At 32.4% G+C, this 13,814-nt stretch overlaps 2 protein-coding genes and 1 long non-coding RNA gene across 7 annotated transcripts in view; 1 reads left to right on the top strand and 2 right to left on the bottom strand.

Annotated features, from left to right (window-relative positions):
* The window catches only part of NUA (nuclear pore anchor), a 31,498-nt gene extending 27,725 nt beyond the window's left edge, over positions 1–3,773 (top strand). For both annotated transcript variants that reach the window (XM_085744995.1, XM_085744994.1), the window contains 4 exons: positions 29–157; positions 1,352–1,456; positions 1,941–2,097; positions 2,269–3,773. In XM_085744995.1, coding sequence (XP_085601121.1) covers positions 29–157; positions 1,352–1,456; positions 1,941–2,097; positions 2,269–3,620 — 1,743 coding nt within the window. In that variant the 3' untranslated portion in view covers positions 3,621–3,773. The remainder of the gene's footprint in view (positions 1–28; positions 158–1,351; positions 1,457–1,940; positions 2,098–2,268) is intronic.
* A 2,392-nt stretch (positions 3,774–6,165) lies between these two features.
* Positions 6,166–6,587, bottom strand: LOC146948794 (uncharacterized). Its single transcript, XR_015027022.1, has 2 exons — positions 6,448–6,587; positions 6,166–6,344 (listed from the first exon to the last, which is right to left on the bottom strand). It is a non-coding gene; the product is annotated as an uncharacterized LOC146948794 (long non-coding RNA).
* Positions 6,588–7,682: 1,095 nt separating this feature from the next.
* On the bottom strand, positions 7,683–12,828 carry LOC146948793 (YTH domain-containing protein ECT2-like). 4 transcript variants are annotated; one of them, XM_085744992.1, is made up of 9 exons: positions 12,430–12,828; positions 12,228–12,298; positions 11,887–12,055; positions 11,546–11,633; positions 10,517–10,951; positions 9,739–10,257; positions 9,403–9,615; positions 9,141–9,293; positions 7,683–8,501 (listed from the first exon to the last, which is right to left on the bottom strand). In XM_085744992.1, exons 4-9 carry the CDS (start codon positions 11,630–11,632, stop codon positions 8,376–8,378), a joined length of 1,533 nt encoding a protein of 510 aa, XP_085601118.1. In that variant the 5' UTR covers position 11,633; positions 11,887–12,055; positions 12,228–12,298; positions 12,430–12,828; the 3' UTR covers positions 7,683–8,375. The 4 variants fall into 4 exon arrangements, with proteins under 4 accessions (XP_085601118.1, XP_085601116.1, XP_085601119.1 ...); XM_085744990.1 differs by having other exon boundaries at positions 11,546–11,622; XM_085744993.1 differs by having other exon boundaries at positions 12,228–12,292.
* Positions 12,829–13,814: the final 986 nt, after the last annotated feature.

Here is a 13,814-nt window from a genome sequence, read left to right as displayed (position 1 = left end):
ACAAGTGATTCAACTTTCTGTTTGCTAGATGCTGGAAAGAACTCTGGAGAGAGTGAGAGCTGACTTAAACAAGGAGAAGGAAGACAAAACTGCGGAGAGAAATAGGCGACTGAAAAATGAAAAGGCCATAGCGGACTCTTACAAAAATATTGACCTGGTATTTGCCACTTCACCATATAAATTTTGCTTGTTTTTTTCCTTCTTCATAATTAGATGCTATACCTCCATATATTTCAAGAAAATGAAAATATATTATTAAATGCACTTGATTATTAGTAGTGTTTCGGAATGGAGATATTTATTTTTAGTTTATAGACCTTATTGCACGTTTTGATCCATGTAGCTATACATTCCTTGTGGGAAACAATTGGTTTTTCAAGAAAATGAAAATATATTATTAAATGCACTTGATTATTAGTAGTGTTTCGGAATGGAGATATTTATTTAGTTTATAGACCTTATTGCACGTTTTGATCCATGTAGCTATACATTCCTTGTGGGAAACAATTGGTTGTTTGTTGGTATGACTAGAATACTATGTTATCTATTCAACCGATTAATGCGAGATACACAATCTGGTGAATCGAAGCATCCTTAAAATTTAGGCATATAATGGGACAACAACTCTGATAATGTAGGAAAATATGTAGTTGGCACATCAATTATGTTTGGAGGGATGAAAATGTATTATAATTTTCATATTACTATTCAATTATTATGATTTGTTTTGCTGTTTTATTTAATTCAGATTTGGATTCTTGTTAGTATAAAGATGAATGCGGAAAAATTAAGACTGTTTTCACTTGATGAACTCGATACATTCAAATAATACAAGAATTGTTGATCTTGTAATTAATTCTAACCTGTAAAATCTGGAGGAAAATACGGTTTCCTATAATTCAAATTGTTCAAGTCAACTAATAAATACAAATTAGAAAAGAAAATCAATTCCGATCACTTCCCATAATTATCTACGGTCATTGTATACTCTTTTTTGTATTAAATTGAACTTTATAGTCTTTGTTTTCCATGTTCGTGTATAATCGTGAACGACATCAAACCATATTTCAATGTTAATGTAAATTGAGGGACAGGTATGTCATGTGTCTAGCTTGCTAGTGACATGTGCTATCAGGGTTAGCATTTCTGCCAGATTATCATCGGTGTATCCCAACTTATCTTACACGGATACATATCTGACACTAGTGCATTGACAAAATGTTGTATCTGTGTCAATTCAATTACTGCTGATAGTTCACTTATCAGTAGAATTAATGAGATACCAGAATCTTATTTTGTTTCCTTTACTTTTGTCCAGTCCTATCAACCATATTTGTTTATTTACTTTCAGGAGAGAAAACAGTTTGTTAATGACCTCGATAGGCATAAGGAGGCACTGAAGCGATTGTCTGATGAAGTTGAAAAGCTTAAGACTCTTGTTGGTAATCTTCCTGAGGTACATGATTTAAAAAAAGGAATTTTTGTTCAACTGAACTAATTTTGAGTGGACAGACATGATTTGGCTTACTGGGATTATGTTACGTATCTCGATTGTTTGCTATTATATTTGACTTAAATAATCAAAACAAAGGAAAGTGAAAATTAGACACCTGAAAAATTATCAAATGTTAACTAGTTCAGTGGAGGGCATGGGGAGGGATTTTGCTGATTGTGAGGTGATTTGATGCCACGTTGCCATAACTGAATTTGACGGACTTCTGTTAGCCTCCTGGTCATCACTTGGAGAGTCTGACAGTAGAACTAAAATAAATAAATAAATTTAAAATTTGAAACAGCAAAAAATTAAAAAACAAACGCCAAAAAATCATTATTTTATTCAACCAAAATGTTACTGTAATATATAAATTTATATTTTATCAATCAAGAATTCTTAATACATATTAGTTGACTTTGCCATTCCTTTTTTTGCTATTTCTTAGGGAACCAATGCTGCTCAACTTCTTTCGGGATCCAATGTTGATGACTTCTCTGCTCCTTATATGGCTGCTGTTGAAAATTTTGAAAAGGAAGCTCATGCAGTATGTGTCACTCTTGGTGATCCATCAACAGCTACAGATAGCTCAGCAGCTGCTACAGGTTGTTTTATTGTTTTATATATCCCTTGCAGCATGATTGTTTTAAATGCAAGTATTTCAAAAAAGAGTTTACAAAGGATGAGACGCAAAGTATGCAGTTTTCAATATGTTGTAAATTTGAAATGGTTCTTATAATCCTTCATATACTGATATAATAACCACATCATGGCAGGGTCTCTGGTCCACACTCAACCCCCAAGCATATTACCCTCAACGGCCCCTGTGACAAGCAGTTTACCACCTAAGGCCACTGGAGAAAGTGAGAAAAGGCTTGCACTGACGAAATCTAGCATTGAAACTCGTAAAATTGGTAGGAGACTGGTCAGGCCGCGACTAGTAAAGCCAGATGAACCACAAGGGGACACTGAAATGTCTGATGCTGAAGGACTTGGGGGAAACAAACCTGGACCTTCTAGTGACGCAGAAACCCAAAGCAATTTTGGTACATCATCTCAACCAGTGGCTCGGAAACGTGTTGCTCCCACCTCAACATCTGAGTTACGTGAAGAATCTTCGGCACCTGGTGAGAAGAGCTCTGATGTAGCAGCACCTGCGTTAAAGAAGCCCAAAGGATCTGAGTTTCCAGAAGACAGCGGTGAAGAACAACCTGCTACAACCCCAGAATTCACTTGCAGTCATCCAGTTGCTGAAGAATCATTTGAAAGTGGTGAGTTGCCACAAGGCCAAAATGAGGAGGTAGGCGAGGCTCAAAATGATGATGAGAATGCTGTGGGGAAGGATGAAGAATCCGAAGATCCACCAAACATGGATGGTACTGGTCAAGAGGAATTACAAGATGACAAGACTGGAGTTTCAGAAGAGAATCTGGATCAACCAACAGAAACACAAATGGTGTCTGATGAGATGCAGAGGGATCATACTGAGATAGACAACCAGCAATCAACATTGCCTCTCAGTAGTGAGACAGAAGAGGGAGAGATGATGCCAGAAGCCGGAGATCCTGAGGGTGGTTTTGATGGATCTAACATGGAAAACCAAGAATCTCGGGAGGCAACTCCTGAACCTTCCCCAGCTAGGGTTGATGATGATGATGCTTTAGAGGCTGGTGAGATTAATTCGCCTGAGGTTTCAACCGATGATAAGAATGATGAAGGTGACTTGGTTGAGGATGCTGCTGATGGATCTGATAAATTAGCTGATGTTAACAAAGCAACATCAGTTGAGAGCGATCAGGTGGTTGAGCCTGCACCTGTCGCGAGCGAGAGTAATTTGCAGAGTAGCGTTGCAGAAAGTAGTACCTCAAAATTACCTGTTTCAAAGCAAGGGGCGACTAGGTCTCCCTCTAAAACAGAAGACGTAAAGCCAACATCACCGGTAAAGCCAACATCACCAATTAGTGATATGTCATCTACTACTACCATTAATTTACAAGAGCGAGCCCGAGAAAGAGCTCAATTGAGACAAGCTGGGGTGTTTTCCACCACAGCAAGAGGTCGTGGCAGAATTCCCCGTGGTCGGGTGGTTAGAGGTCGTGGTCGCAGACCACCATCTAGTGATGCATGAATGCAATGAATGCATCTGTAATTGACAAAACTATTTGACTTTTGCATTAGGTCTTGTGAACTTCCTCTAATATGGTAAAACAGTTGATTTATGAGTAGGTGTAAATGGCAATCAGTTATAATATTATGTAAATACAATTTTGTTTTGCACTTATTTCTGCTTTCTAGTTTTGTTTTCATTATACCGTGACATATTACCTTATTGCTGAATTGAGATCGATTTACAAGCTTGGTATCATAATCGAATGGTGATTTTATTTCATGCACATTCCATTATCGAGGTGCTCATGTTAGGGAAAAAAGAATGGTGATTTTATTTTATCTCGATTAAAGAATTTATTATCATTCTATTTAATTACAGTTCTATACTTAAATTCTATTTATCTAATGGAAAAGTACAAAGGAAATTGACAAAAGTGACATGCATTTTTTAGTAATAGGAAGCTATTTGTATCTTTATACAAGTACGCTTGACCGATAAATTTTTTGATTTGAAAATTCTGATTGCATTTCAACTTTATATGCTTTCTAAAATTGGACTTGATTGTATAATCAAATCAAATCAAATTCATTCATGGATTGCAATCTATACATTTTCCGGTTTATTCCTAAAATACTGTTTTAAAAAGGTAAATCGTAAAAAAAATCAAATGATTTTGAATTTATTGTAATCAAATTCATTCATGATTGCGATCTATACATTTTCCGGTTTATTCCTAAAATACTGTTTTAAAACGGTAAATTGTAAAAAAAAAAATAATAATATTGTATCCATTGTTTTAAAGGTTAAATTGCATCTTTATATTGTACAAGGCTTGTACATTCACCGGTCTTAAATATAAACTTAAAGTCATGTATTTGATTTAAATAAAGATCAAATATATTTGACTTTCTTAAAGTCATGTATTTGGTTAGTTTGTGCGTGATTAGTTAGTTCTACGTGACACTGATTTTTTATTAAAAGTTAGTTAAATGTTAGGCGATTTATGTTTAGAAACATCCGCATAAAAGTGAGTTGCGTACTAAATTTGGGAGTAAAAATGACATTTGGAGTCAAACATTTCACCTTACAAAATTGTTTGTGAGGTGATGACTCCTCCCACTTATAAACACTTGTTCAGATAATCTATCATCCCATTTGAGACTCTTCAATACACACCTACACGTCCCGCATTATTGAGAGCTTGATGTATGGATATAATGATGGATGATATGATGAAGAAACTTGATAACATGTGGTCCACGAGTCTTAGGCTCATATACCATGTTGAAATTTGGGTCTAACTCATCCTTACAAAACCGGTTTGTAATGTAAGGAGTCACACTCGTTATACTCTTATCAAGAATCATATCTTTTCAATGTGGGACTTGGATTTTCATGCTTAGCATATTGAACTTGGTGCGTGGACAGTTAGGTGGCGTGAATCGCTAGACTTTGGTACCATGTTAAAATATGAGTTTAACTCATCCTTACAAAATTGACATGTGATGTGGGTTCTGCCCCCACTTACAAAGACTTGTTCATATCTCTCATCCAATAAAACCGGCTTGCGAGGTGATGACTATCCTATTTATAAATACTTGTTCAAGCCATCTTTCATTCAACGTGAGACTCTTCAACAACCTATCTTGTGTAGATTTACATAACGTACAATTTGTAAAACTTATATTCTATCATGAACGAAACTCAAGTTAAATCCTTTATGCTATCCAATTTATCTGAATCAGTCCTACTTTCATTTACTGAATAATTTGTGGCATGATGTCTCACCGTTGTTCTTTTTTCGTGGTGGCCAGACTTTGAACCCTGGACCTTGCATATATTATGTATTGTCTATACCAACTGAGCTAAGCTCACAAAGACTCTCACCGTTGTTCTTGAATTATGAGAGTAAGTTTGGAAAAAATTTCAAAACTTACAATTACATTAACAAAACTCATGATTATGATACATTTTGTCTTCTCTTCATTTTTTTAGAGGGTCTTTTCTTCATATATTATATATATTCCTATTTAATTCTTCAACAAAACTCATTATTTTTTCAATTATATTGTTGCCATATCAATTGATGTAGCTATTTAGGTAGTTAGGTTGCCATTTCAGTACGATATTTCATTCTATGGATTTTGGAATCAGAAAATCATTTGTTTACTATATGTGATTCTGCAAGTAGTATATGGTATGAAATGTTCTTTTGGCCTATTTTAGATTTAGGTCTTCGGTGATTTTTTAAAATACTTTCTAAATGCAGAAGTAGAATAAATAATTAATCTTCATAATCATAATTTAGTTTATTTATTATATCAACTAATTATAATTATACAAAAGCCTATTTTTTAGAGAGAATTCAAAACCGTTGTTGTCGAATAATTACTACTTGCATAATATAATACTAAACTTTTGAGCTTGTCATAAAAGCTGAAAAATTAGAAAAACATAAATAAAAATTTGAGATAAATTATAAAAATACAAATAGTATAGCATACAAATACAATTATATGCTTGGCAATATATTTAATTTTTCAGAACCAAAACATCAACCCAATAGAACAAAAACAGAACATATATTTATTTTAAACTTTTTTTTCTTGGAAAGGATATTTAATTTTCAACTTAAGTGTTTTGTTTACACACACTCACAAAAAAAATTTATGCACTTCGGAAGTTGAGGAGGGAAACACCTATCTAATGGACAATTAATGTCTTCAAAGCAGAAAATGAGAGCTGCAAGGTCAAATGAAAATAAAGATACGTTAATAAAGGTGATAAAATATTGTGTATAACATAAATTAAAAACTTGAAAATAATGTGAAAAATGACATAATACCATTAGTTACTGCAATAAATAGAGAAAGAATGATGATGAAAATATAAACAAACAAGTGCATTTGAGCCATATTTTTCCTCTCTTGTATGTAATAAATAGAATTTAATTTTTTAATCCCTTTATAATTAGATAGGTTTTAGCCCTTTTTATTAGTAAATGTTTTAGCCCCTTTTTTTTTTTATGGAAAATGTTTTTAGCCCTTAGGAGTTATAAGAATTGGTTATTTATTTGAAATTAATGTTAAATGTCTTTAAGATACATCAATATGTTGTGTTTATGTCTTTAGCTCACTCAATGGTTATCTTAACCTTATGAAAAAAAATCTCGCATGAAATCTTGATGATCATAAAAATTAATTTTTATATTAATATCATTATATAGTTTTTTATTTACCTTTTATCTCCTTTCATGACGGAAAAGAGGTAAATCTAAAAATTGAAAAGAATTAATTGTAGAAATAATGCATCAAAGAGGTGACAATACATTTGTTGATAATTAGTTCATTTGTTGAATCTAATTAAAATGTAATTTAGAAGAATTTTTTTTAGATAAATAAGTATACATCCTCTCAACAAAAACTATAAAACGATTTGCCAAAAAAAGAATATATAACGATATTTTTTATCATTGAAAATTAAATTCAATAGTCCAGAGTATAGGTAGCTTCACACCTACATACTATTCATTAACGCTAGACTCCAGCGATGGTGCATATAAACATAGAAAAATGCTAACTTGTACCTTAAGGCACAAGTTAAGTTAAGAAACTAAATATAGAAACATTTTATAGGAAATTGTGCATTCCATATTTTTGAACTTTAAAAACTTATATTTTTAAGACAAAATTTATGTTTTAATTTCGTTAATTTTTTTTTTTTTATGAAATTTGTATGTAAATATATATAATGTATTTTTTGGATTTTTTTTTAAAAATCATTTGCGTGCAACTGCGTAGTCTTGTAGAGCCCAAATAGATGACAACAAGTTTTACCATATGATTTTTTTTCTCTCTCTTAACATTTTGATTTTTCAATAGTTAATGTACCTCTCGTATTTGCGATTTGAAGATTGGTTCACTATGCTACAAGAGTCTAACCTCTTTTGTCTTCTGGTAGACTCAATCTTCATTAGATATATACTTATATATTTACATTAAACAAATAATAAATTAAATTATTCTAGTGTATATTTTAAAACAAAATAAAAACGATTTGATCAACTTTTACATAAAGATATTGAAAAAAAATGAATAAATTCAATTTTATTTAATTTCAAATTTTTGCATCAGTTTACAGTTATATTTATTTTATCAATTTAGATGGTGAATAACCCCTCTACCGACTTCATATAGCCGGACCACTTATCTTCATCATAGAAAAATACAGTGTTGAAGGCCACAAGTATACACCTCAAATTATGATTGGTTAGAAACTTTCCAATTCCAATAATTCTCTATCATCCATTGAACAACCTATCATTTTCAACATATTATTTCTGGCAAGTAACATGTCCTAATCAAGGTAATATTATTATTTTTTTTTTGTTATATACTATTCAATTCTACAACTACAAGGAAGAAAAAAAAAAAAAAGTGAAAATACCAAGAACAAGGAACCAAACTGAACCTTTTATGTGCACAAAATAAAGAAAAGAAACAAAACTAAACTAAATGTTTCCTTGAAACAACAATCACCTTGTTCTTTCCCACTAGAAAAATTCAACTTTGTGTTATTTTTTTTTTGTAAAATTTGGATTTCTACCATCACTTTTTCATATCAATTATTTTTTCTCCCTTCTAAAGCATCAGCAAGAATTTTTTTCTTAGAACTTCAACTTGAAATTCATGATCTCTTACTTCATAGCTCAGGAATAGCACCAGCTTGATGATATGGTGGGGTCCACAAGAATAGCATAAGATTGCATTCTCCTCAGTCATTCACTTTCTCAACCAACTTAGGATCCTCCATGTTCTTTACAACCAACTTAGGATCCTCCATGTTTTTTACAGCTGATATGTCTACTGATCCAAGTGCACTTGTTAAGTCTTCTATATGCTGCAACCAAAATTATATATAAGCAAAGAGATCAAAGTAAAAACTAAAGAAATGAAATGGTTTTTTCGGTCGGACTAGTTTGGACTATGCGCAACTATTAGTCTTGAATTGTTTTGCCGAGTTTCGAGTAAAAATAAGTGTAAAAAAACTTAGCTGATTAAATGTGTGAAAATTATGAGTAGATTATGAAAATTTGGGAGTTTTATATAAATGAAAAGTAAAGAAGGGACATAATTGTAACACAATTAAAAAGGTGGGTCTAAGACTTCTAAATAAATTATTGGACACCAAAAGAACACATCAACCATAGTAGAAAAATAAAGAATTGGGAAATACAAAAGAGATAAATAAAAGAACATGCTCCAAAGAGTTATTAATTACTTTGAGATTTCCCAACTCCAAATTATTCCAAAAAGGGTATCAAGTTTAGAATAGTTTGTCAACTAGGCATTTATTAAATATTGTGAAAGGATTCCTCCAACCACAATTATGTAAAAATGGTCCCACAATCACATGCACTCATCCATCAATAATGTCAAAAAAGAATTCATTGGAATCAATATGTGCTAGTGCTAGTGCTATCATTAGTAAGAAGTAAGAACTTTGGAATAAGAACAAGGTACAAGTGTAAAATCAAACCTGTACATTGGTATGTGGCATAGGTTGTCTTATTTTCTTCTCTTGCATGACCTTCTGACGGGTTTCGTAAAAATCAAAATCATCCAATATCGATGTTCTCGATACATAGTTTTTGAAAATGTTGAGCATTTCAATACCTTGCGGAAAATGAATCTGGAAAGTCGAAACATTAACACAATTAACACAATAGTGAAGATACAGAAGAAATAACTAGGACATTTCTGTAAACAGTTGCTTTAATAGAATGTTAAAAAATGCAAACCTCTTGAGTGTCTCTACTATTTGTTACAGGCTTGTGATCATTATTCTCGAGGATAATATGCCGTAGCTGAGGATTTGGAATATCTTTTATAATGTGCCATTTGACAGGGAAATATCCGTTCCATTTATCTTGCTGCCAGAAATCCATACTTTTGTTGAAATCCACTCGTCCAATCATCTCGGCTACTCCACAAAATTGACCACTAGCGTTGACCTGAACTCAACAATTATCAAAACACTGATGTGAGTCGTATTTTTCTAAGATAAATAAATGAGCAAATAAAACACAAACGGGCCGTAGGTCTTAACAGAACAGAGATTGAACTTGATAGCATACCGAAAAGAAAAGGAATACGGGACACTTGCTTCCTTTCTCTTCCATTCGATTCTGTGCATCCTGAAATGCATTGTCGAGCCTCTTATTGCCATTAGGTGTACTCGCCCATACATCGTACTTGATGCTCTTATGAACATCATCTTCACTGTACGATTTAATGACGAAGAAAAGTGCATGATCATATTTGGTTGGAAAATCAGGAAGGTTATATTGATCTGTCCTGATTTTGGTGTCACCATTGACACTCTTATCTCCAGAATTACCTCCAGAGTTTAAAGTACCTTTTGCATTAACTGTTCTAGGACCTTGATTCTGCTCATTAAGTGAATCATTAACCTTGTTTCTGAGTTTCAGCTTCTCAGTACTAACCCATCCCTTGGTACTTGTTGCTTTCATATTAGGAAAGTTGTTTTGATAGGGGAACCCACTCTTTCCTTGATTGTATGTAGAAAACTTTGCGACGGGAAAAGAACCCTTTGGCATTGCATCTGAATGGAGAACAGGACCAGAAATGGATGCCTGAAAAACACCACAAACTATTTAGAATAATCTAATTTAAGGATAACAAATAAACTTTGTTACTTTTGATGAAATTATTTGTTGTTTTCCTACGAAATCCCCAACAGTTCAATATATAGTTTCACTTATTTCTCTTTCTAAAATTATAAGGTAAGCATATATCGAAAAAACAATAGTTAATATTGCATTGAACTTAGACAGCGACAAATAAACAGGAACAAAAACAATAGTTAAAACAGAACGGAGGAAGTAAGGTTACCTTGTTTGCTTGTTTTGGCTGGTTGCGCTTAACATGTGTTGAAGAAACATCTAATATTGGTGGCGAACCCTTCACTTCTGATGAGTTGCTCACATTAGATGAGGGCACAGACTTTGACACAATACCACTGCCAGTACGACTCTGCGAAGAAAAGATCGATCTACCACTCGGTTTACTGGCCAATTCATTATAACGATTCCCTTGTGCTACATCTTGTGTGGTTAAAGATGAATCCCATGAGTATGTTGATGGAAGTAACTCACCATAAGGTGAAATATAGCCAGGGGATCCAATTGGTTGTTGAAAGACGGAACCGGGAGGGTAAACCTGATACTGGACATCGACACCAGGTGTGTTCACAGGAAAGTATGAAGAGTAGCCAGTCTGATATCCTGGCATGAGATAGACATAAGATCCATTATCTGCTTGCATGACCTAAATAAAACCAACAAAAATTTAGATATTTACATATATATGTTGTAGAACATATGAGAGATCAAGTATATGTCTGCATAATGAATTCTTATCATTTCATGAAATCATATTTACTAGCCACATTTTTTCCTTGAATGTTACAGGACATCAGAGATGATGTCGGGTAAATAGTAGTTTAAAATATTAACCATTTTCATGTGTAATGCAATATGAATGAAGCCTTTTATTAACATGTTATTTTCAAGCCAAAATTAGCCAATCCCAAATTTATTTCAGAATTCAAAATGTGCTAAAAAACATTATACATCATCATTACAGTTTTATTTTCTATTCAACCCTTTCTTAAGATATATGCTTAAAGAATACGATTCTTTGAGACACATGCATGTTTCTCACAACAACATGAAACAATGGAATATGATTCTAAAGACTTGCCTAATGCAATGCAAATTATCAGATTCAAGTATTTATACAGGCATCAAATGCATAGACTGAATTGACCAGATATGCAACAAGGCAACTACATAGAAAGACTGAACCATAATAACACAATTATCATGACAAAAAAACCATAAACCAGCTCAAGAAACTTACAGGATACTGAAAATCCATAGCATCAGCGCCGACATAATATCCTTGATTTTCTTGCTCTCCATAAAATCCACCATAACCTGTAATCATTCTACCGTAAGAAAGGAAAAACATAAATATACAATCAACATAAACGAATAGCAGTGTTGTCAAATAGCAGCTACATTAACGCTACCGCATAGCGGAATCTGAACAAATCGCTATTGTTCTCTATTTTAAACAAACTGTTGTCAAATAGCATCAACAGATGCGATATAGCATATCATAATTTGAACAAACTGCTAGTTTCCGCGATCTGCAATTGACAACACTGACGAATAGGGAATCATGGATGGGAAGCTAACCTGGATAGTAATATCCATAATAACTACCAGCAGAATAAGCAACATTCTGATCAGTGGATTGGAATTCATGATCGACATCGCCTTCTTTAAAACTACCAGAAGTATCTCCTATTGATGATACACATGATCTTGCATCAGATGGTGAACTTCCACCACCCTTTGAAGAAACCTTGATATAACATACAACAAATCCAAAAACACAATAAGAAAACATGTAATTCTTCATGTTTCATGCATATAACTAATGAAACAGTTAATTTCAAAATTCAAAATTAAGGCACAAAATAAAAAGATAAAACATAAAAATAAAATAAATACTTAGAAATCACATGCAAGATTACCATGTTGGAATTATTATGTTCAGCTGTAGAAGAATCACCATGCAGCTTCTTCTTATTCATTTCATCTGCAGCTGTAAAAAAAACACAGCAAAAATCTCATTTTTATTAAAAAAAAAATCAAAATATTCAAATCATAATCAAATTGAAATAAAATTTAAATCTAAACCAAAAAATAAACAAGAAGAACAAAGAAAACAAATACCTTTTTTCAATTCAGCAGCCATAGAAGAAGCACTTATAATCCAAAAGCTCTTATAATACAACCAAAATTCTCAAAACCTCTTAAAACAATCCACTACATGCAAGAAACCCAAAAGACAAAAAACAATATTTTCTTTAAAAAAAAATTATATTAATCTTTTTTTGTCTCTTCAACTGAAAAGGTGAAAAAAAATGAAATTTTAAAAAATAAAAAAAGAGAAAAAACCCAGAAGATATTTTTGAAAAAGAAAATCTGGGCAAGAACTATTTTAGGATTTTGTTGTGTCTAGATTTCTGGGTGCTAAAAAAATGGAATTTGGTGTAAAAATGAGAGATGGAAAAAAAAGAAGAAAGAGAAAAACACGGTGAATGGATAATCTTATTATGTTGGTTGGAAGATATTGTTTTGTTTTGAATAGAATGTCTATATAAAGGCTTTTCTTTGCTGAAGAGAGAGAAAGAAAGAACAAAGAAGAGAGAGAAAATGAAGAACAATGGAGAAGAAAAAGAAAATGGTATCTTTTTTTGTTATAAAAAATAGGAAAAAGGGACGGTGGAGAAAGTTCCACGTCATTATCTTTATTGATTTTATGGAAAGTGATTTAATTACTAATTTGGTTTAAGAAAGGAAAAGATTTTACAGCTTTTTTTTTATATACTTTCCTTTTTTGAGTTTACTTAATTTGTAAAATTGTTGTGTCTGCATCAGAAACTAACCGCGTAAATTCAATTCAAAAGGTTTAAGATAAGCATTCAATTTCATTTCTAAACTAGTCTTTTTTTTTTTTTTTAGGAAAACTACTGTTATCTTGATAACTTAGTCTTTAAGCTGTCCCCGTGAATTTAACTATGGTAAGGACAACGTATAATATAAACAAGGTCCGGGCAGGGGCGGATCCAGACTTTAGGTACATGTAGAGCTAAAATTTCAAATAAATAATAATACAAACAATGTTTTTTAATCGACAAATATTATTAACTCATTGTTTGATACAATACATTACAATGAAAATCATCTCATATCCATTTGTTGAAAATGAGATAAAATGACATCATTGCTAATTGTTAATAGAGCATCTCTTAACCACTGATTACTCATTTTATCACATAGATTACTCTTCACAACTTTCATAGCTGAAAAAATATGTTCAACACTTGCAGTTGCTACCGTGCGTGTGTGCTATATGTGTTTTATCTACTAAAAATAAAAAAATAGGGAAAAGCATGTGGAGCTATAGTCCCACATAGCTCCAACATGCATCCGCCCCTGGGTCCGGGGTTTAAATCCCGGACACCACCAAAAAACTTAGTATTTAAACTAGTATTAAAATTAACTCAAAATTTCTTAAATTGTGTAAATTTAATTAATATAGTCCTTGAACTATT

The sequence above is a fragment of the Medicago sativa genome, chromosome 2 (genome assembly GCF_051527215.1).
Source record: "Medicago sativa cultivar Bolivia chromosome 2, Bolivia_mono, whole genome shotgun sequence".
Lineage (NCBI taxonomy): Eukaryota > Viridiplantae > Streptophyta > Magnoliopsida > Fabales > Fabaceae > Medicago > Medicago sativa.
The sequence above is the reverse complement of the archived record's forward strand: the minus strand, read 5'-3'. Positions and strand labels throughout refer to the sequence as shown.